Source organism: Peromyscus leucopus, chromosome 6 (assembly GCF_004664715.2).
Source record: "Peromyscus leucopus breed LL Stock chromosome 6, UCI_PerLeu_2.1, whole genome shotgun sequence".
NCBI classification, from domain to species: domain Eukaryota; kingdom Metazoa; phylum Chordata; class Mammalia; order Rodentia; family Cricetidae; genus Peromyscus; species Peromyscus leucopus.
This window is the reverse complement of record NC_051068.1, coordinates 67,302,201-67,321,655: the sequence shown is the minus strand read 5'-3', so window position 1 is coordinate 67,321,655 and position 19,455 is coordinate 67,302,201. Positions and strand designations below refer to the sequence as shown.

The 19,455-nt window shown below is 49.1% G+C and overlaps 3 protein-coding genes across 9 annotated transcripts; all 3 read left to right on the top strand.

The window, feature by feature from the left end:
* The first annotated feature begins 16 nt into the window (after positions 1-16).
* Cks1b (CDC28 protein kinase regulatory subunit 1B) lies at positions 17-3,815 on the top strand. Of its 2 annotated transcripts, none has more exons than XM_028890861.2 (3): positions 17-184; positions 2,638-2,765; positions 3,318-3,815. In XM_028890861.2, exons 1-3 carry the CDS (start codon positions 126-128, stop codon positions 3,368-3,370), a joined length of 240 nt encoding a protein of 79 aa, XP_028746694.1. In that variant the 5' UTR covers positions 17-125; the 3' UTR covers positions 3,371-3,815. The 2 variants fall into 2 exon arrangements, with proteins under 2 accessions (XP_028746694.1, XP_037062696.1); XM_037206801.1 differs by lacking the exon at positions 17-184 and adding an exon at positions 563-739.
* Positions 3,816-8,681: 4,866 nt separating this feature from the next.
* On the top strand, positions 8,682-16,554 carry Flad1 (flavin adenine dinucleotide synthetase 1). 6 transcript variants are annotated; one of them, XM_028890748.2, is made up of 8 exons: positions 8,682-8,782; positions 9,216-9,438; positions 11,406-12,150; positions 12,844-12,991; positions 13,868-13,966; positions 14,052-14,241; positions 16,148-16,221; positions 16,328-16,554. In XM_028890748.2, exons 2-8 carry the CDS (start codon positions 9,358-9,360, stop codon positions 16,461-16,463), a joined length of 1,473 nt encoding a protein of 490 aa, XP_028746581.1. In that variant the 5' UTR covers positions 8,682-8,782; positions 9,216-9,357; the 3' UTR covers positions 16,464-16,554. The 6 variants fall into 6 exon arrangements, with proteins under 6 accessions (XP_028746581.1, XP_037062691.1, XP_028746585.1 ...); XM_028890752.2 differs by having other exon boundaries at positions 8,687-8,782; positions 9,259-9,438; XM_028890751.2 differs by having other exon boundaries at positions 8,712-8,797.
* A 102-nt stretch (positions 16,555-16,656) lies between these two features.
* LOC114707873 (lens epithelial protein) lies at positions 16,657-18,628 on the top strand. The gene is made up of 2 exons (XM_037206797.1): positions 16,657-17,275; positions 17,362-18,628. Exon 1 carries the CDS (start codon positions 17,039-17,041, stop codon positions 17,222-17,224), a length of 186 nt encoding a protein of 61 aa, XP_037062692.1. The 5' UTR covers positions 16,657-17,038; the 3' UTR covers positions 17,225-17,275; positions 17,362-18,628.
* Positions 18,629-19,455: the final 827 nt, after the last annotated feature.

The following is a 19,455-nucleotide window of genomic DNA, read 5'->3' as shown; positions in this document are numbered from 1 at the left end:
AGAGGCCAATGGGAAGTGCAGGCGGTGTGTTTGAAAGCGGGGCCAAAGAGGGTGGGGAGCGCGTGCTGCCGGGAGTTGTCTGGAGGCCAGCGGCGCGGGGCCGGGCGCCCGCGGGCACAGCCGTCATGTCGCACAAGCAGATCTACTATTCGGACAAGTACGACGACGAGGAGTTCGAGTACCGGTTAGTGCCGGCGCGGGGCCCGCGGCCGGGTTGTGCGCCTTGACACCGGAGGGCACGGGAGGAGTCGGTGACCTAGGCCGGGGGCGGCGGGCGGAGGGGGGGGGAGGGTGGCAGCGCAGAGCCGGCGCGTGCGCAAGAGGGGCGGGCGGGCGGGCGGGGAGGGGGGGGAAAATTGGTGTGGTAGCCAAGCGCATGCGCGAAAGGTAAACGGAGGCCTTAAAACAATGAAAGGGGAATTTGGAGTTGGCCGGGTGTTACATAGAAGCGTGTTGGAATTTGCCTTTGGGAATTTTCACATCACTCGCACCGCTTGGTGGGTGCAGGTTAACTTGCCTAATAGGAACTGCTCGCTTTACTGAAATTCCAAAAAGTCTGCCGGGAGAGAGGACGTAGCCAAGGCGCAGCTGAAAGTTTTGTGCTCGCAATGAAAGGACAGTTCCGTAAGAGCGTCACTGTCGGTTATTAGTGTATGAAAAAAGAACAGGAGCGTGGTTGTCGGCCTTGTTTTAGGGAGCGGGTTTGCAGGACTCGAAGTGGCATGAAGACTGGACGTAGGTAGATACCCTTCAAATACTTGAGCTTTTTTGGCGTGCATACAGGTTTCAGGTGTTAAGGTGCAAGATAAGCCGTTACAGGTAGTTCACACCTTTAATCTCGGCATTCTGGAAGCCGAGGCTGCAGGGCTGTCACAAGTTCCAGCCAGCCTCGACATTAGCATGGAATCCTGTCTCGAGACAACAAAGTGTCAAGTAGTGCGTGGTCAGTGCTATGACGGACTTAAAAATCCATGGAATCAGCTGACTTCAGAAAGAATATGACTCCTGGTGTGCTAGAGCTCAGTACAAGTGTGAGGAGAGCATGTGATGGAGGAGGAAGGTTGGGGAAATTTTGCTTAGAGGCGCCTCCTGAGCTGAGACCCTTAGAACACAGGGAAGAGAAACAACTTGTGAGGTAGTTATAGAGCCTAAAATGCTGGCTGGCTGCCAAGGATTGTAAAGACATCCTTGCACTAAGTGTGCAAGCATTTGGATGTGATAGTGCCAAAGCCATGAATTTACACTGAAATAGAGAGGAGACCGGGTTCTACAGAGGTTGATATTACACTGGTCTGCATTGCTTGTGATACTTAAAGCGACTTGATAATTTGTATCATCGCTCCTTAACCGGAGAACATAAAATGATTATTAGCTTTCCTGTGACTCTTCACTTGTTCTACATCAGGCACCCTGGAGAACTGGTGTGTATTGACAAACATACAACAATCTTTTTTGGCAAGAAAAACCCAACACCATTTTACTGACATCACCTGGGCCTCAGAAACTAAGCAGGGTCGGGCTGGCGTGTTACTTGGATGGGATGAACAGCCACTTCCTTCGTGGATCCAGTCAACTTTTGTATTGGCTGTTTCCCAGATCTATAAATAAAACATTATACTACATTTTCATGGCTGGAAAACCAGTAGTTTCATCCCCAAGAAGATGTAACTTTCAGCTTAGCGGTGGCATTTTTGTTTAAAGGAAGGTTTTTTTTTTTTGTTTGTTTGTTTGTTTGTTTTTGGTCCTATGCATTGAAGTCACAATTTTGTGCCTGACACTTGTTAGAATGTAAATTCTTTTCTGATATTTGGACTAGAATTATGGGGGTGGGGAGCTGTTCTTGTTATCCCTACAAGGGGAGCATTTAGTACCTTTTCATTGAGCTTGATAAACTCTACCTGAGGTAGCTGAGTCAAATCAGATAACTTTTTTACCATTGACCTTTGGTTAGGGAAGAATGGGATTTCCCAAGTATCATGGCACGTTCATACCCTACTCCATAATAGACCTTTCCTCTCCATTAAGTAACTTGGTCCTTAACTGGTCTAGAGTGGGTAAAATGGGTAATCAGCTAAAGGACTGTAAGGCCTGTGAAATCAGAGAAAATACAAATATCATCAGTGTGTGACGTCCAGGTATTCAAACTGTTCATTAACTTGTGTCTTTGATATTCTCTTATAAAAATTTACAAATCCCAGGTTTCTAGCTTCCTCTATCACACAATATTCCACAGTGAGACTATACAAATTCCCTGATATCGGGAACCAGTTCCTGTTTTAGCTTTCTTTCTTTTGGTTTGCTTTGGTTTTTGTTGTTGTTTGTTGCTGGTTTTGTTTTTTGGCTGTTCCCCTGAGACGGGTTTCTCTGTGTAGCCTGGAACTCAAGAGACCTGCCTGCCTCTCCCTCCCAAGTGCTGGGATTAAAGGTGTGCACCGCCATGCCCAGCTACATGCTTGTTTTCACAGATTCTCTATAGCCCAGAATAGCCTCAAAGAATAGCCTGTAATCCTCGGGCCATATCCCTGTGAGTGTCAGAATTACAGGTGTGAGCTACCTCTTTGTATATAGGTCAGTGTCTAACGCTGTACTTAAGGCTAACACAGACCCTTCATTCACATCCCCATGTTTCTGTTACAGGCATGTCATGTTGCCCAAGGACATAGCCAAGCTGGTCCCTAAAACCCATTTGATGTCGGAATCTGAATGGAGAAATCTTGGCGTTCAGCAGAGTCAGGGATGGGTCCATTATATGATCCATGAACCAGGTCAGTGCCATGTAAAGAAGCTTCATTCTGGCTGAAGGAAGCTTACAGACCAAGGCAGTAGATGAGGGAGGGCATCATTACAGGATTCCTTCCCTCGGTGACTGCAGAGAAACAAGAGTGGCAAAAATGGGAGTAAAAACATCCAGGAAGACCAGGGACGACCTTACTGCGAAAAACAACAAAAAACCCGTAGTCTTTAATTGAGCTGGAGGGTACCCTTTTCAAGACCACATATACCCTGATTATGGCCTCTGCAAATAACTGGATATGTTCCAAACAAGCACAGCCAATTTTGTTTCTTGTTAAGACACCAGACACCCAGCTGCCAGGCAAAAACTAATAAAGGACACCCCAGGACTGTACACACAACAGAAAAACAATTCTGTACATGGCAGAAAGGGCAGACTTCAGGGACTGCTTCTAAGCTGTCTGCTTGCTTCTTAATTTGTTATGAAGCTTGAGTGGGTGTGGCTGGGGGGACACTGGTGGAATACACTGTAGACTGCTTTGAATGGTGTTAGTGCCCTTCTTAGATTTCACTGATTCTTTCAGAACCTCACATCTTACTGTTCCGGCGGCCATTACCCAAGAAGCCAAAGAAATGAAGCTGACGAACCACCTTTCAGCCTCAAGCTTTACTCAGCTGTCCTTACTTCCTACCATCTTGCTGATAGCGTGATTATGTTGCTTTCTTATTTCTCACTTTGATATTTAAAGGATGTTCAATACACTGTTTGAATGTGCTGGTACCTGCTTTGCCTCTTGAGCGGAGCCACCAATGCCACAGCCCTGTCAGATGAGTGTGACCTCAAAGCCCGACTGTGCTCTGTATCCAGCAGGCCATCTTCGCCATCTCCCAAAAGCATGTGAAAATCAGATCATGGCTCTTACAGGGATGGTGTGAATTTACTGTTGTGGTTTTTACTGTTGGGTATTGTATTTATGGTGACTTATTGGTTTATGTTTCAATGTATTGGAAACTTTCCATTTTATCTGACAAATCTCTTCCATGTTACAAACCTTGATTAAAGGAAGTTTTTATAATCTAAAGCTGTGGTTACAAGATCGTCCTGTCTGTCATTGTGTGCCCTCTCCCCCACTCCCTCTGGGCCATTCGCCATCCTGCAAACAGTGTGATGATATGGAATCATTTTGATGCTATGCCTTTCAGCTGGATGGCGGGAACTTGGTTCTTTGCAATAATGAGATTTAGTTGGATATTGTAATAACTACTTATAATCTATTTTATAATCTGTTGGACTGTAAAAATATTTCTTGAGGGGCTGGAGAGATGGCTCAGTGGTTAAGAGCACTGGCTGCTCTTCCAAAGGACCCAGGGTCAATTCCCAGCAACCACATAACAGTTCACAACTGTCTGTAATTCCAGTTCCTGGGGATCTGACACGCACCCCCAAGGTACATTAAAAAAAAAATCATCTTTTAAAAAAATTGCTGAAATTTCCAGGCAGTGGTGGCACACGACTTTAATCCCAGCACTTGGGAGGCAGAGGAAGGCAGATCTCTGAGTTCGAGGCCAGCCTGGTCTACAGAGCAAGTTCCAAGACAGTTTCCAAAGAAGATGCTAAATGTATTTCACTCTGATTACTAGCCTGAGATAATGGTTGTATCGGGACAACCTTGTCTCATCAAAGCAAACGAACTGTTTCCTACAGTCAAAAGTTGTCATTTACATATTTCCAGCATTTGAAGAGCATGCAAAGATGTGGGGGTGGGGTGTTAGAACTATCTGGACAGTTTCAAGTACTGATACCCAATAGGAATTCTTTGGAGTGGCTGAAGACATGGCTCAGCAGTTAGGGGCACTCACTGCTCTTTTAGAAGACCTGAGTTCAATTCCCAACACCCACATTGGGGTGCTCGAAACTGCTTGTAACTCCAGTTCCAGGAGATTGAACACTCTCTTGTGATCTCTACAAAGACCAAACACACCTGGCATATACTCTCAGGCATGAGTTTAAAAAAACAAAACAATTTTAACAAAAATTCTGGAGTATAGACAGTGTAAGAATGTCAAGCAGAGCCGGGAGGTGGTGGCACACACCTTTTATCCCAGCACTAGGGAGGCAGTGGCAGGTCCACAGAGCGTGTCCCAGGAAGCCCAGGCTGTTAAACAGAGAAACCCTGTCTCAAAAAACTAAAAAAAAAAAAAAAAAAAAAAAAAAAAGGATAAGCAGGTAGTTATGGCACTAAGCTTTGAGAAAACAGGTATCAAACAGCTGGGTTTTGTTTTTTGGCTTTTTTTTTTTTTTTGGTTTTTGAGATGTGATTTGCTGTTGCTCTTGCAGAAAGTCTGCCTTCGGTTCCCAGCACCCACTGGTGGCTTACAACCATCCATAACCACAAAGGTGCACACATGGCACAAATACATGGACGCAAAACATTTATACACAGAAAAATACAAACTTCTTTACAAAGGTGGCTTAGCAAGTCAGTGGGCATTCCTGCCATAAACCTAACCACTTTAAACCCAGTGGTACAAGGAGAGAACTGTACTATTTGTTCTCTGCCCTCCACGGGTGTGATGTGGCACATGAACCCATACGCGCACCCACTCAGTGTTTAAAAACATTTTTCACAAAATAATAGCATACATTTACATAAGGGAGATTGCCACCCATTGTTTTGTGGTTTTTTGTTTTTGTTTTTTGTTTTTTTGGTTTTTCAAGACAGGGTTTCTCTGTGTAGTTTTGTGCTTTTCCTGGAACTCACTTGGTAGCCCAGACTGGCCTCGAACTCACAGAGATTCTCCTGGCTCTGCCTCCCGAGTGCTGGAATTAACCACTGCATACCTATGCTTTTATTCCTAGTTCAACTGTCACTGTTTAAAAGTTTTTGCCAGGCAATGGTGGCACACACCTTTAGTCTCAGTACTTGGGAGGCAGATCTCTGAGTTAAAGGCCAGCCTGGTGTCCAGAGCAAGTTCCGGGGATAGCCAGGAATACACAGAGAAACCCCTCACAAAAAAAAAAAAAAAATCCTCACACAGAAAAACTGTTCCAGGTTCATTTGGTTTTCTTGAGACAGGCTCTCACTACACAGACCAGGCTGGGCCTTGCCTCTGCCTCTCAAGTGCTAAGATTGAAGGTGTTCACCACTATGCCCAGCTTCAGATTTATGTTATATGTATCAGTATTTTGCCTACACATACGTATGTTTACCATGTGCCTGGGCATCAGATCCTCTGGAAATGAAGTTATAGATGGTTGTGAGCGACCATGTGAACCCAATCCAGGACCTCTACAAGAGCAATAAGTGCTCTTAACTGCTGGATCATTTCTCCAGGCTCCCTCAACTCAAAAACCAAATGGTATCCACATTACCTAGAAATGTTCAAAGTGCAAATTTGTGGGCACATTGTTCCATGGTATCCTGAGAATTGTGCTCAGCAATGTGTTAAGAAGTTCATCAATGGTTCTAAAATGTGCACTTGTTTAGGAAGAAGTCAAATACCACTTTTAATACAATAAAAACAAATACCACCTATTAGGCAGTAAATCATTAGGCAGATGGGTGTTTGGTGGTGTGGCAGCCATTACTGGTTGTCAACTTGACTGTATCTGGAATGAACTATAATCCAGATACGGAGTGATGTGGATCTTGGGCAGGAAGACAACATGCCTGTAATTCAGACCTTGAGGCTGGAAGGCACACCTTTAATCTGGGCCACGCCCTCTGCTGGAATACTATATAAGGACGATGGAAGAAGGAAGGGGGTTCTTGGCCTGCCTGTCCTACCTCCGTCAGCCCATCCATTCCTTCTTTGAGATCCCAGTACACCAGCTGAGAGACCCAGCCTCGTGGGACTGGGCAGCTCCTAGATTCTTGGACTTTCCATTCATAACTAACCATTGTTGGACTGCAGCCAATTCCAGTAAGTTCATATGTGTGTGTGTGTGTGTGTGTGTGTGTGTGTGTGTGTGTATAGAGAGAGATTCATAAGTCAGAACACTGACTGGAGAACAGGTAGGTGATGAAATTTTTTGCTTTTTATTAATATATTCTTTTAAAAATTACTGTTATTTGCTCATTTTGAGACAATCTTAACCATGTAGCCTTGGCTGGCCTGGAACTTACTGTGTAGACCAGGCTGGCCTTGAACTCAGAGATCCACCTGCCTCTGCCTCCTGAGTGCTGGGATTAAAGGCGTGAACCACCACTCCCAGCTTAACAGTTTTAAACAAGTCTCTAATACGTTCTGGTCACACACACACACACCCATCCCCTTTTTCCTTTTCTTTTTAGTCTGCTCTTATTCACTGTAGCATTGTAAGGTTGTTCGCACCCTTCCCCTCTTCTGAAACTGTATCCAACATAATGCGTTTGTTTTTTTCAGTCCTGGGATATGAACCCAGATTCTCACAATGTTAGACCAGTGCTCACCACTCAGCCATATCACCAACATGTTCCCCACATGTTAAGAGATTTAAAGGGATTTTGTGAAATAAAATATGGCCAGCTGGAGTTTAGCATGCCTCCAAGTCACAGCTGAAATTCCCAGGGGAAATGTAGATCTCAGGCCCCATCCAAACCTGCCGGATCATAATTTACATACTAAGAACATCCTAGGGCTACTGAGATGTTCAACAGGTAAAAGGTAAAGCCATGCTGCCCAAGTTGGACAACCTGAGTTAGATCCCAGAACCCATGAAAGGAGGGAAATGACCTCCTTATACCTACAATGATAGTAAAAACTTTTAAAAAGGTCCCAGATGATTAGTTTATAAACCATTTTCCCCAGCACCGCAAAGGGTGGAGGGGCACTGAAACAGGAATAAGATAGGATGATGTGATACTCAAAGTGAGTACAAGATAATCCTACCTACCCGGTCTCCCTACAGGGACCGATCACTGAGAAGTATTATACACGGAGAATCTAATTATACACTTGTTCTTCTGGAGGGGGGTGGAGCAGGAAAGGGTTGTGGTTTTTGTTTGTTTGTTTTTAGAGACAGGGTTTCTCTGTGTAGTTTTGGTGCCTGTCCTGGAACTCACTCTGTAGACCAGGCTGGCCTTGAACTCACAGAGATCCACCTGGCTCTGCTTCCTGAGTGCTGGGATTAAAGGCGTGTGCCACCACCGCCTGGCGGGTTAACTTTTAATGTCAAAGAAACTTAAGTAATTTTTTTTCCCTTTATACTAGAAACAAAGGTCCACACCTTGCCCCCACACCTGGCACAGTATCCATCCCAGAGACTCAGGCGGGGAGGGGTATGGCAGGAAGAGATCTTGAGCTCATCTTGAATCTTAAATTTAAGAGGTAAAGCCGGGCGGTATTGCACGCCCATAATCCCTGCGGCAGGTGGATCTCGAGTTCGAGGCCCGTCTGGTCTACAGCGAGTTCCAGAACAGCGAAGGCTACACAGAGAAACCCTGTCTCGAAAAGTAAAAGAGGCAAAGTCTTGTGACACCAATATCAGCTCCCGACCCCTTAGCCTAGAACTAGCCTTAGCTAATGAAAACAGTAAAGAGCACACAGGATAAAAATGCAGCGAGGCCTGGTAGCGCACGCCCTGAATCCCAGCACTCTGCAGGGAGAGGCAGAGTTCGAGGCCAGGCTGATCTATAGAAAAAAGTTCCAGGGCCACATACTGGGATCCTGCCTAAATGTATCTGAATGAAACAGAATCAGACCTTCATTTTCTTCCAGTACTATAAAGTGGCACCCGACAGTCCGTCCTTAACGAACCTCCCAGCAAGCGCCTTTCGCATCTCAAACTCTAAGTCCCGCCCTCCACGGGCAAAGGCCGGGCCCCTTATTTTTATTTCCGGGCAGCGATGACCACGTGGTGTTACCAATAACAACTTAGCATTTCCTTCAGCCTCTAGATAATTCGCGTCAGCGGGCCGGACCAATAGGACCATGGGTAGGAATAAGCAACAGCCAGAGTAGCCAATCAGCACGAAGTGTTGTAAGGCGGGACTTTGAGTACGGAAGCTGCTGTAGGACACGCGGAAAGGAAAGAGTGAAGGACCCCGTGAAGGGGCAAAATAGGCAGGTGAGAGGATAGGAGGTCAGTGATCTGAAGCCTGGTGAGATAAACCGATTTCGGGCTAGAAAGGGTGCAGAAGTAGGCTGAGTTCTAGCCGGTGGCGCGGGTGGAGGGAGAGAAGGAATGCATTTAAAGGGGCCCGAGGCCCAGAATAAGATAGACATTTAAAGGGACAGGTGACCCGAAGAGAAGAGAGAGACATTTAAAGGTGCAGATAACCCAGATAGAACAAATTCCAGACCTGCTCGGCAGACGGTGAGATCTAAAGTGGTAGGTCTTGGAAAGGACATGGCACTTTAAGGGAACAGGAATCGAGACGCTTTTAGGAGCCTGGGGCTTGAGAATACGTTAAAGAGGCCGAAGCAAAGGAGGATTGAGCCTTCCTCTAAGAAGGAAGGTACACTTCTGCCCTCTCCGTTCTCTTTTCTGGCTCTCCCAGGTTTCCTTGACCCCCGACTCTGTATTCATTCTATGGCCCTCAGTGTCCTGTAGACCTGGCGGCCCCTCAGTGCTTACGGCCCCTATTTGGGGTTCTGAGCGGCTACTGGAGAACCTTGCAAAGGAGCAGAGAGGGCAAGGCCATGGCATCTAGGGCCCCTGAACTTCCTCCAGGACGCAGCGTGACGGCGGGCATCATCATTGTTGGAGATGAGATCCTTAAGGTGTGTCTAGAACTGAAGAGGGGAGGGGCGTGGTAACCTCTTACTGTGGGCTTTCTCTTTCTGGTGAAAGGTGGTGAACCGGGGTGGGAATCCTCTTGCCTGTCAAAATAGGGCCCTGTAGTGAGTCTCAGCCTATTGGAGGGAAAGTGACCCTCCTGTTTTTCTGTTGAAAGATGGGTAGCGACTTCCCCACAACTTCCGATGTGGGGAGAGCCACCCAACAATTAATTACAGGAGGGACAATAAGTAGCGGGAGCACCAGTGTCACTAATGTGTATCCAGCCTATTGGCAAGTTATTCAAAGAGCTCAGCAGACTGGGTAGGCGAGCCAGAAGGAAGGTACTAGAAGAGAGGACTCTATTCCGGATGATCAGGGGCATCACTAGAGGATATGGCAGGCATAGGTTTGTACCAGTAATTTTGTCCTGATCTTTTTTAGTGTTTACCAGAGGCTGGCATGCACTTATTATATATTACACGTGGCCTTACAAACTCCAACAATTCCATGAAGTTGGGGTTTTTATTACAAATCACATTAGATTTTGAAACAGCCTCAAACAGGTGAGAAACTTGCCCAAGGTCACAAGCCTACAAAGTGCTAGAAGCATGGTGGCACACACCTTTAGTCCCAGCACTTGGAAGGCAGAAGCAGGTGGATTTCTGTGAGTTTGAGGCCAGCCTAGTTTACATAGTGAGTTCCAGGACAGCTGGGACTACACAGAGAGACCCTGTCTCAAAATAAGTAAAAGGAAGAAAATGGTAGAGATGGAATTCTAGCCCAATTCTTACTCTAGAACACAAACTTTCTGAGACAGGATCTAACTGAGTAGCCCTGGCTGTCCTGGAACTCACGATGTAGACCAGACTGGCCTTGAACTCACAAAGATCCACCTGGCTCTACCTCCAGGTGCTGGGATTAAAGATCTGTACCACTATGCCAGGCTTAAAGGTTTTTACTTTATGTTTATGTGTCTGTGTGTGTATCCGAGAATGCCCACAGAGGCCAGAAGGAGGTATGAGATTCCCTGGAGTGGGACTTAAGGCTACTGTGAGCTGCCCGGTGCCAGTGCTGGGGGCCAAACCTAGAAAAGCAGCAAGCACTCTTCACTGCTGAGCTATCTATCCCTCCAACTCCAGAACATAAACGTTCTCATTTATTTTATTTTGAGATTGAGACAGGGTCCAGTGCCAACTCCTAACTAGTCATCCTTCTATAGAGAAGCAGACCTTATGCCAGAAAAGAAGACGGGGCACACAACATCGCCAGCCTTTAATGATTGCAAAAGACTTGAACTTTATTCTGTATGCAGTTGGAAACAACACGTGCTTTTGAGCACAGAAGTGATCAGTGACCACAGTGGCACATTAGAAAGGTTCCTTAGAGGACAGGGAACGGAGCGTAGTGCTGGAGGCTGTCAGCATTGTCCAGGGGAAAGGTGCTAAGGCCCAGCCTAAAGGAAGTGAAAACCGCAAAGAGAGGAGGTGCTGAGGATTTTCAGAAGTGGAGTTGACAACATAAAAGACCTGACTGGCCATGGGCAGTGTCTGGGATGCCACTGAGCCAAACAGCAATCCCCAGGGACGTGGTGAAACTGCCCGGCAGGCACTTGAAGCCAGGGACGAAAACTGAAACTGTTGGGGTTGGTGAGAAGTGGAAAGAGCCACACAGAATTAATGATTGAGTTTATAAATATAGGTGAGGTGTCAGGATCAAACTGCAGAATTGACAACCAAATCTGTAAATGCAAGTGAGGTCAGGATGAATGGGTAGCAAAGCAGCCCCAAGGAGAACCCCCTCTTCTCTCCATTCAAATGGATTTTCTCATTCCTCTTCCCATTCCAGGCTCCTTGGCAGCCTAAGGAGGTACCCCCAAAACAGAGCACCCCATCACTAGACAGATGTAGCTCTCTCCCCCTCTGCCCTTCATCCCCCAGCACTGACAGGCTTATCCCTCCTCCGATCCTAGGGACACACTCAAGACACCAACACTTACTTTCTGTGCCGGACACTGCGCTCCCTGGGGGTCCAGGTTTGCCGGGTCTCTGTTGTACCTGATGAGGTAGCCACCATTGCAGCTGAGATCGCCTCCTTCTCCAGCCGCTTCACTCATGTCCTCACCGCAGGAGGCATCGGCCCCACTCATGACGATGTAACGTTTGAGGCAGTGGCGCAGGCCTTTGGGGAGGAGCTCAAACCACACCCTGAGCTCCAAGCAGCCATCAAAACCCTAGGAGGGGAGGGTTGGGAGAAGCTGTCGATGGTGCCCTCCTCTGCCCGCCTGCATTATGGCACAGATCCTCGCACGGGCCAGCCCTTCAGGTTCCCGCTGGTCTCTGTCCGAAATGTCTACCTCTTCCCAGGAATTCCGGAGCTGCTGCGGCGAGCCTTGGAGGGACTGAAAGGACTGTTCCAAAACTCAGCTGTACAATTCCACATGAAGGAGTTGTATGTGGCTGCTGCCGAGGGCTCGATCGCCTCCGTCCTAACTGAGGCCCAGGCCCACTTTGGGCGTAGGCTTAACCTGGGCTCCTACCCTGATTGGGGCAGCAACTACTACCAGGTGAAACTGATTCTAGACTCTGAGGAAAAAGAGCCCTTGGAGGAATGCCTGGCCTATCTGACCGCACATCTGCCTCAGGGATCCCTGGTCCCCTACCTGCCCAATGCTGTTGAGCAGGCTAGTGAGGCTGTATACAAACTCGCTCAGTCAGGTAGGAGTCTCCTTGGGGAAGGCAGTGTGGACCAGAGTCTGGGTTCTCCGCTAGATCTAGAAATGCTTGTAGAGGGCTCCCCGCAGATGCAGGGAAAAGTAGAAGAGGGTTGCTGTTGATCCGTGCATTCCTCCAGTAACTACTGATTACCACCTTGCACCAGCACTGTGCCGGGTGCTGGGGTTGGTCCAGCTTATCAGAACAGGTGTGCGCTACCTTGAGTAGTGGTTCAACAAGTGGGTTAGCCGTAAACAGGCGATTGTAGATGAGATATGAGGCCGAAGCAGATTCCAGCCCAGAGATGGTGGCTTTGATCTTGGGTCAGAGAAAAGGGTCCTTGAACAAATGACAAAAGCCTGCGAGACGAGGATTTGGTTGGACCTGGAGGTGGGCGAGAACAATGTGAAAGGAGGCTGGAGGGAAGCCGACGGAGCTGCAGAGAGGATGAGAGGAAACCCCAGCACCCCATCCTCCCACCCCTCAGTCCCTGCCCAGAGGCAAGACTAAAACTAAGGTCACGTGAGGTGGGGTTGAGTAGCAGGCAGGGAGACAGACAATGCAGGACAGCACGAAAGAGTTTGGATTTAACCCCAGAACACGGGGAAGATAGTGAAACTTTTAAGCAAGGGTACCATGACTTCTGTGACAGCCATGTTGACCTAGTTGACATCCTCTTCCCTGCGTATATGGCAGGATCTTCCCTGGGGAAGAAGGTAGCAAGTGCCCTGCAGACCATTGAGACCGCCCTCGATAGATACCACCTCTCCAAGCTCTGTGTGGGCTTCAATGGTGGCAAGGACTGCACTGCCCTCCTACACCTCTTCCACGCAGCTGTGCAGAGGTAAGCCTCCCCCCGGGAGCTAAGGTTCCAGAAATACCTACTCAAAACCTCCAGCTCTCAAGCTCTTTTCTGAAAATGAAAAAGTACTCAGGTGGGGCTTGGGAGGAAGGTAGCTGGGTAGTCCGTCGAGTACTGCCATCCCCCACCATATTTATTGAGCATCCGATGGACGTCTGACCCTGGGTCCAGGTGTGTAGTCAACAACCATCCCCCCCACACACAGGGAAGCCACAGTCCAGTTGTGCAGGTGAGATTTACCAGAAGTCATATGATAGCAGTCCTAGCAGTCGGGAGAGGCAGTGACCGGGCCTCATCTGAGCTCAGGAACTGGAGGCTAGCTTAGGGAGTGTTTGCCATGTGTGTGCACCTCATCCGAGCCTGGGTCAGAAGAGTGCTAGCTCTCTGATTAGAGATTTAGTCATGTATGTCTAATGGAACAGCTCCTGCAGAGCAACAAGCAAGTCAATGAGCCCTTGGTCCATGTTGGATCAAATAACAAAACATGCAGAGAGAGGAGAAACAAAAGTAGTCATGCAGAGTGAGGAGCTGCTCTTGAGTTAAACTGCGAAAGCAAGAGGAAGAGATAAGTGGGTTCTCAGGGTCTGGTCTGAAAGGATGAGAGCTGGGCGGCAGTGATACACGCTTTAATCCCAGTGCTCAGGAGGCAGAGGTACTCAGATCTCTGTGAGTTCAAGACCAGCCTAGTGTACAGAGTGAGTTCCAGGACAGCCAGGGCTACCTTATCTCAGGGGGAAAAAAGGAGGGGTTTTGGGGAGGAAGTGGTGGGTGTGGATCCTAGGAGCCGGACAGAATACTGAACTCTGGAGAGCAACTTTGCTGTCCACCCTGGCAAGTCTGGATCCTTACTCTCCCCAGGAAATTTCCTGATGCTCCAAAACCTCTCCAGATCCTGTACATCCATAGCATCTCGACTTTCCCTGAGTTGGAACAGTTTCTACAAGACACCATCAAGAGGTATTGGGACCTGGGAGTCTGGGCTCCACGGGGGCCCTTGGCAGTGCCTACTCTGGCCCTCATCTCTGTCCTCTTCCTTCCTAAGGTATAACCTGCAGGTGTTAGAAGCTGAGGGTGACATGAAGCAGGCCCTGGGTGAACTCCAGGAAAGGCACCCCCAGCTGGAGGCTGTCCTGATGGGCACCCGACGGACTGACCCCTACTCTTGTAGCCTCAGCAATTTCAGTCCCACCGACCCTGGCTGGCCTTCATTCATGCGCATCAACCCACTGCTGGTAATGTGACAGGACTGTCTGCCTTGGTCCCTCTGTGCCGTCCCCTTGCCACTGGGAGGAGGCTAGAGCCCAGGGGTTCCGTCTCCCAAGGGAGGCAGGGCCCTTTGTTCATTCATCCTTTTGACCAGTATTGAGCACTAATTGAGTGACGGGCATTGTGCTTTTCACTGGGGTCAAAACAGTGGCCGGGCCTGTGCTATCCAATATTATAAATTGGAAATAATATTATATCCAATATTAGAGCAGTCATGTTCATACTTGAACTGAAATTGAGATGAAATCTAGATCATGGGGCTGAGGATGTAGCTCACATGATATAGTGCTTGCGCAGCACACCTGAAAACCATGTATGGTGCCTCATGGCTGGGATTCCACCCTTCAGGGGAATTAGAGGTTCAAGGCCAGGGCTGGCAAGATGGTGTGGTCAGTAAAGGCGCTTGCTGCCAGATCTGAGGACCTCACTTTGCCCCCCAGGCCCCAGATGGTAGAAGAAGAGAACTGACTCCCACAGCTTGCCCTTTGACCGCACACCCCCACCCCCGCCCCGCGCGCGCGCACACACACACACACACACACACACACACACACACACATACATACACAATATAGTTGTTTAAGGTTCAAGGTAAGTCTTGGCTACATTGTGAGTCTGAGGCCAGTCTGGGCATATGAGACCCTGTTTCAAAAATATAAAAGGAAAAAAATATAAACGATTAAGACCACTGAGAGGCTGAGGAAAGATGATTGTGTGACTTCAAGCCGGGGCTGCACTACATACTGACTTCTAGGCCAGCCTGGGTAAAACACTGTCGAAAGAAAACAAAAGCCCTGAACTATTTACTTTTCAAAAGGTGAAATTTATGGCATGTGATTCATAATGTCATTTTTTTTTTTTTTTTTTTTTTTTTTACTTAGGTAAAACTTAAAAGTAAGTTCTTAGGTCTGGGGATGGGCTCAGTTGGTAGAGTACTTGCCTAGCTTGTACAAAGCTCTAGGTTCAACCCCCAGTACCACATAAACTGGGATGGAGCTCCGTTGGTGAGTGCTTCCCTGGATACACAAAGCCCTGGCTCGGTGTCTGGTACCACCCCACCGAAGCCTGCCCATCACCCACCTGCCTTCTGTTTCACCGCTCTAGGTACAGACCACTGGGGACTTGGGAGTGGTGTGAGGGACAGGAGTTAAGGTCATTCCCAGCTCTTGCCAGCCTGTGATGTATAAGACATGCCTAGTGGTGCACACCTCAACTCCCAGCAGGTGGGAAAATAAGGCAGAGGATGGCCATCTTGAGAACTGCATGAGCTACATAGTAAGACCCTGCCAGGAAGAGAGGAGAAAAGCACTTTTAAACAAAAGTGTGTGGGTGTTCGCCTGCACGTATGTCTGAGGACCAGTGCACACCAGGTGCTCGAGTTGGCTAGAAGAGAATGTCAGATTCCCGGAACTCGAGTTACAGATGGTTGTGAGCCACCATGTGGGTGCTAGGAATTGAACCTGGGTCCTCTGTAAGAACAATCAGTGCGCTTACCTCCTGAGCCATTTCTCCAGACCAAACACTGACTTCTTAAGTTATACTAGCTACATTTCAAATGCCCGCCATAAGAGACAATGTGGGGCTGGACACTTCCACTATGGCAGAAAGCTCTAGACTTAAACACAGTAAACACAGTCCTTCCCCATCCTGGAGCTTCTACCACAGGGGCAGGTGGCTGTGGAATGGGAACCGGCAGGGGGTAAGGACTTTCTCCGTCTCCCTACTTAAAGCCTGCACAGAGCAAGGTACAGCAGAGACCGGATAGCAAGCCTTCTCCAGGGCCGAGGGGAACAGAAGTGCCTTTGGTGGGTCCGTCCCCAGGATGGCAGTGGTAGGTGAGGAGAGTTCTAGTGATTGATTGTCATTTCCCAGGACTGGAGCTACAGGAACATCTGGGATTTTCTGCGTCAACTGTTTGTCCCGTACTGTATCCTGTATGACCGAGGGTAAGGCTGGTGTGTGTGTGTGTAGGGGACGGGGGGGGGGGGTGAGGGGATGCTGGGATGAGGAGAACCCACCTATTACCCACGTGCTCCCATTTCAACACTCCAGGTATACGTCACTGGGGAGTCAGGAAAACACAGTGCAGAACCCGGCCCTGAAGTGCCTGAGCCCAGGAGGGCGCTCCACCTACCGACCAGCATACCTGCTGGAGAATGAAGATGAGGAGAGGAACAACCGCACGTGATCTCACACCAGCGGGGGATAAGGCGGAGGGCAGGGAGCAGGCGTGGGAAATATGGTCTGTCTGTCATGTCAGTAAATCGTACTTCACACACTGGTGTTGGTGCCTGTTGCTCTGGCTGCACCTTCCTGCTCCCAGGTCAAGGGAAGCAGAAGTGGACCAAAGCTGCCAGCCCTGACTGGCAGTGCTCACTCAGGGGCCCAAGAGTCCAGTAGAACATACTGGAAAGGAGCTGCTAGGATGACTCTCAGTGTCAGCCTTAGCCAGAGCTACCCAACGGGAGAAGGCACTCAGAGGACTGCCAACCGTTAGGAATGGGCCACTGGGCAGAGGACTGCCTGCTGGGAAGGGAAGTTGAACTCTCCTCACTGTGGAGAATGAAAGATGGAGCGGCCAAGCCCTCCCTTCCATCCACCACCACCCCCGTCTGTGGGGCTGACTCAGCCTGTTCAAGGCCCAGAACCATCTTTTGCTGGACTCCAGAGCCTTTGTCTGGTCATGAGGTCTGAGGGGGTGGGGACAGTGGATAAAAGGCCCCAAAGGCAGCGTCCACACCCTTCCACTGAGCTGCTGTCCACATGAAGCCACCAATGCAACCCCTAACCCAGGCCCTGCCCTTCTCTCTCGGAAATGTCCTTCGAGGAACTGGTCTCCCGGTGCCTGTCATTAAGATGGGCACAGGGTGGGAGGGCTTACATCGAACTCTGAAGGAAGTTGCCTACATCCTCCTCTGTTGCTGGTGTATCAAGGAACTGCTGGATTAGCGGTGGCTGGGAACCTCTGTCACCCCTGGCACCCAGACCTGCATCACTCAGGTGGGACGGGGAGGGTAGACGTCAGGAGGTGTGGCTGCAGCTTCTCTGGTGGAACCTGCAGCCCAGCTCTCCCATCTTTCCTGTAGCTCTAAGACTCCTGCAGCCAGCCGGCCTTCACCAAGGATGGGCCTCCCACAAGTGAGGAGGCCAACACGGACCCTGCTTTGGGTTGTCCATCTGTCTTACCTGCCTCATCCTGGGGCACCCACCCATCCCCAGCTCCAGTCTCCGGTGTGCTTCTGGTAGGCACGAGCTTGGCTTGCCGGCTAAGACTCCATCAAGATTGCAGCAGGATCTAGTACTCCAAAACTGGCACAGTGGGCCCACAACTCAGATGACTGATCTTACCATGCACTTGAAGAACCAGGAATGGACTGCCCCTAAGATCTCTGATAATCTCAGAACTACACATATAATAAATGAGCCTTGAGGCCAAAAATTCTAACCGTCTAATGCGCGCCCAGAAAGGGCTTTAGAGCCAGGGTGCAGGGCAAGGAGGAAGGGTGGATCTCTGGAGACTGATAACCAGGTTTGCTGACTCTGGTGCTGGGGTAGAAGAGCCAAGCAGAAGGGCCAGGTTCCTCCCAGCCTCTGGGTAGGGTGGGCAGAATGGGCAGAGCCGCCTTCTGTGAGGCCCAGGGTGCTAGGACAGGGATCCAAAAGACTCAGCCTTTTTCCAAATAGGTGTGACCTGGGAAGCTCCCTGTCTCTAAGGAACATGGGGATGGACCATCCTGAGCTAGTCCCCAGCTTGTGGGAGGAGTCCCAGTTCAGACACAGCTGTCAGAGTGGCCACACCAGTCCTTCAAGCCTGTCCCAGCACACAGGACACAGTCTGAGGAAGTAGGTTGACTCCTCGCTTCCCCTCAGCTGCCACCAACATACGCTTTCCTTCCATCAAGAGCAGTTGATGGACGCGTATAGAATTGGTTCAGACCTATCACACCCTCACCTACGTGGGGGTGGGGTGGGGGTGTCCTCTCTCTTCGCACCCTGGCCTAGCCACCGCCCACCTCTCTCACCTGCAACACTGACCTGGAGGTAGTGCATAGTTCCTCTGCCTCCCCCTCTCTGCAGCCAGCTCTTACTGAGCCTTGTTCTCCGGCAACTCCCTTTGCTCTGGGCCTTTTGGTTTGTTGATGGTTGTCTGGTTGGTTGGTTGAGTTGGTGTTGGGGATCGAACCCAGGGCTTTGCAGCTACCGAACCTGCTGTACCATAGTCCTGACTTCTGTTGTCGTGCGGATGCGATGTGCACGAGTTGTGGACCCACACTAGCTTCAGCACTTGGGAGGCAGAGGCAAGCAGATTTTGAGACCAACCCGATCTACACAGCAAGTTCTAGGCCAGCCGGGCCTACACAGTGAGACGCTCTCTAAAAATAAATAAGTGAATAAAAATGTTTGTTTGTTTGTTTGTTTGTTTTTCAAGAATGGGGTTTCTCTGTGTAACAGAGCCCTGGCTGTCCTGGAACTCACTTTGCAGACCAGGCTGGCCTGGAACTCACAGAGATCTGACCGCCTCTGCCTCCCGAGTGCTGGGATTAAAGGTGTGCCACCACCACACCCAGCATAAATAACCTAATGCTTTGTAAAGAAATACTATATGCCTGGGTGCTTGGGAAGCTGGGACAGAAATATTACCAGTACATCACCATCCTGGCTGTATACTCCCAAGTCATCCATGGCTATATAGGAAATCTGTCTTAAAAAAAAGTAGGGGGCCGGGCGGTGGTGGCGCACGCCTTTAATCCCAGCACTCGGGAGGCAGAGCCAGGCGGATCTCTGTGAGTTCGAGGACAGCCTGGGCTACCAAGTGAGTTCCAGGAAAGGCGCCAAGCTACACAGAGAAACCCTGCCTCGAAAAACCAAAAAAAAAAAAAAAAAAAAAAGTAGGGGTTGGGGATTTAGCTCAGTGGTATAGCGCTTGCTTAGCAAGCGCAAGGCCCTGGGTTCGGTCCTCAGCAATAAAGAAAAAGAAAAAAAAAAAAAAGAATTTGAGATACAGTGGAATGCTGCTTGCCTAGCATGGGCAAGGCTCTGTAATCCCCAGCAAGGTGTGTGTGTGTGTGTGTGTGTGTGTGTGTGTGTGTGTGTGTGTGTGTGTATGTATGTATGTGTGTGTGTATGTGAGAGAGAGAGAGAGGGAGAGAGACTGCTGGCCGGGTAACATGATAATATAT

Bases quoted from the DNA above. Each gene is read 5' to 3' on its own strand.
- Cks1b (XM_037206801.1), top strand. From the start codon at position 654: ATGAAAAAAGAACAGGAGCGTGGTTGTCGGCCTTGTTTTAGGGAGCGG. The intron at 740-2,637 runs GTAGATACCCTT...TTTCTGTTACAG, and splicing joins GGCATGAAGACTGGACGTAG to GCATGTCATGTTGCCCAAGG. The intron at 2,766-3,317 runs GTCAGTGCCATG...TGATTCTTTCAG, and splicing joins TTATATGATCCATGAACCAG to AACCTCACATCTTACTGTTC.
- LOC114707873 (XM_037206797.1), top strand. From the start codon at position 17,039: ATGAAGCCACCAATGCAACCCCTAACCCAGGCCCTGCCCTTCTCTCTC.
- Flad1 (XM_028890748.2), top strand. From the start codon at position 9,358: ATGGCATCTAGGGCCCCTGAACTTCCTCCAGGACGCAGCGTGACGGCG. The intron at 12,151-12,843 runs GTAGGAGTCTCC...CGTATATGGCAG, and splicing joins ATACAAACTCGCTCAGTCAG to GATCTTCCCTGGGGAAGAAG. The intron at 16,222-16,327 runs GTAAGGCTGGTG...TCAACACTCCAG, and splicing joins TGTATCCTGTATGACCGAGG to GTATACGTCACTGGGGAGTC.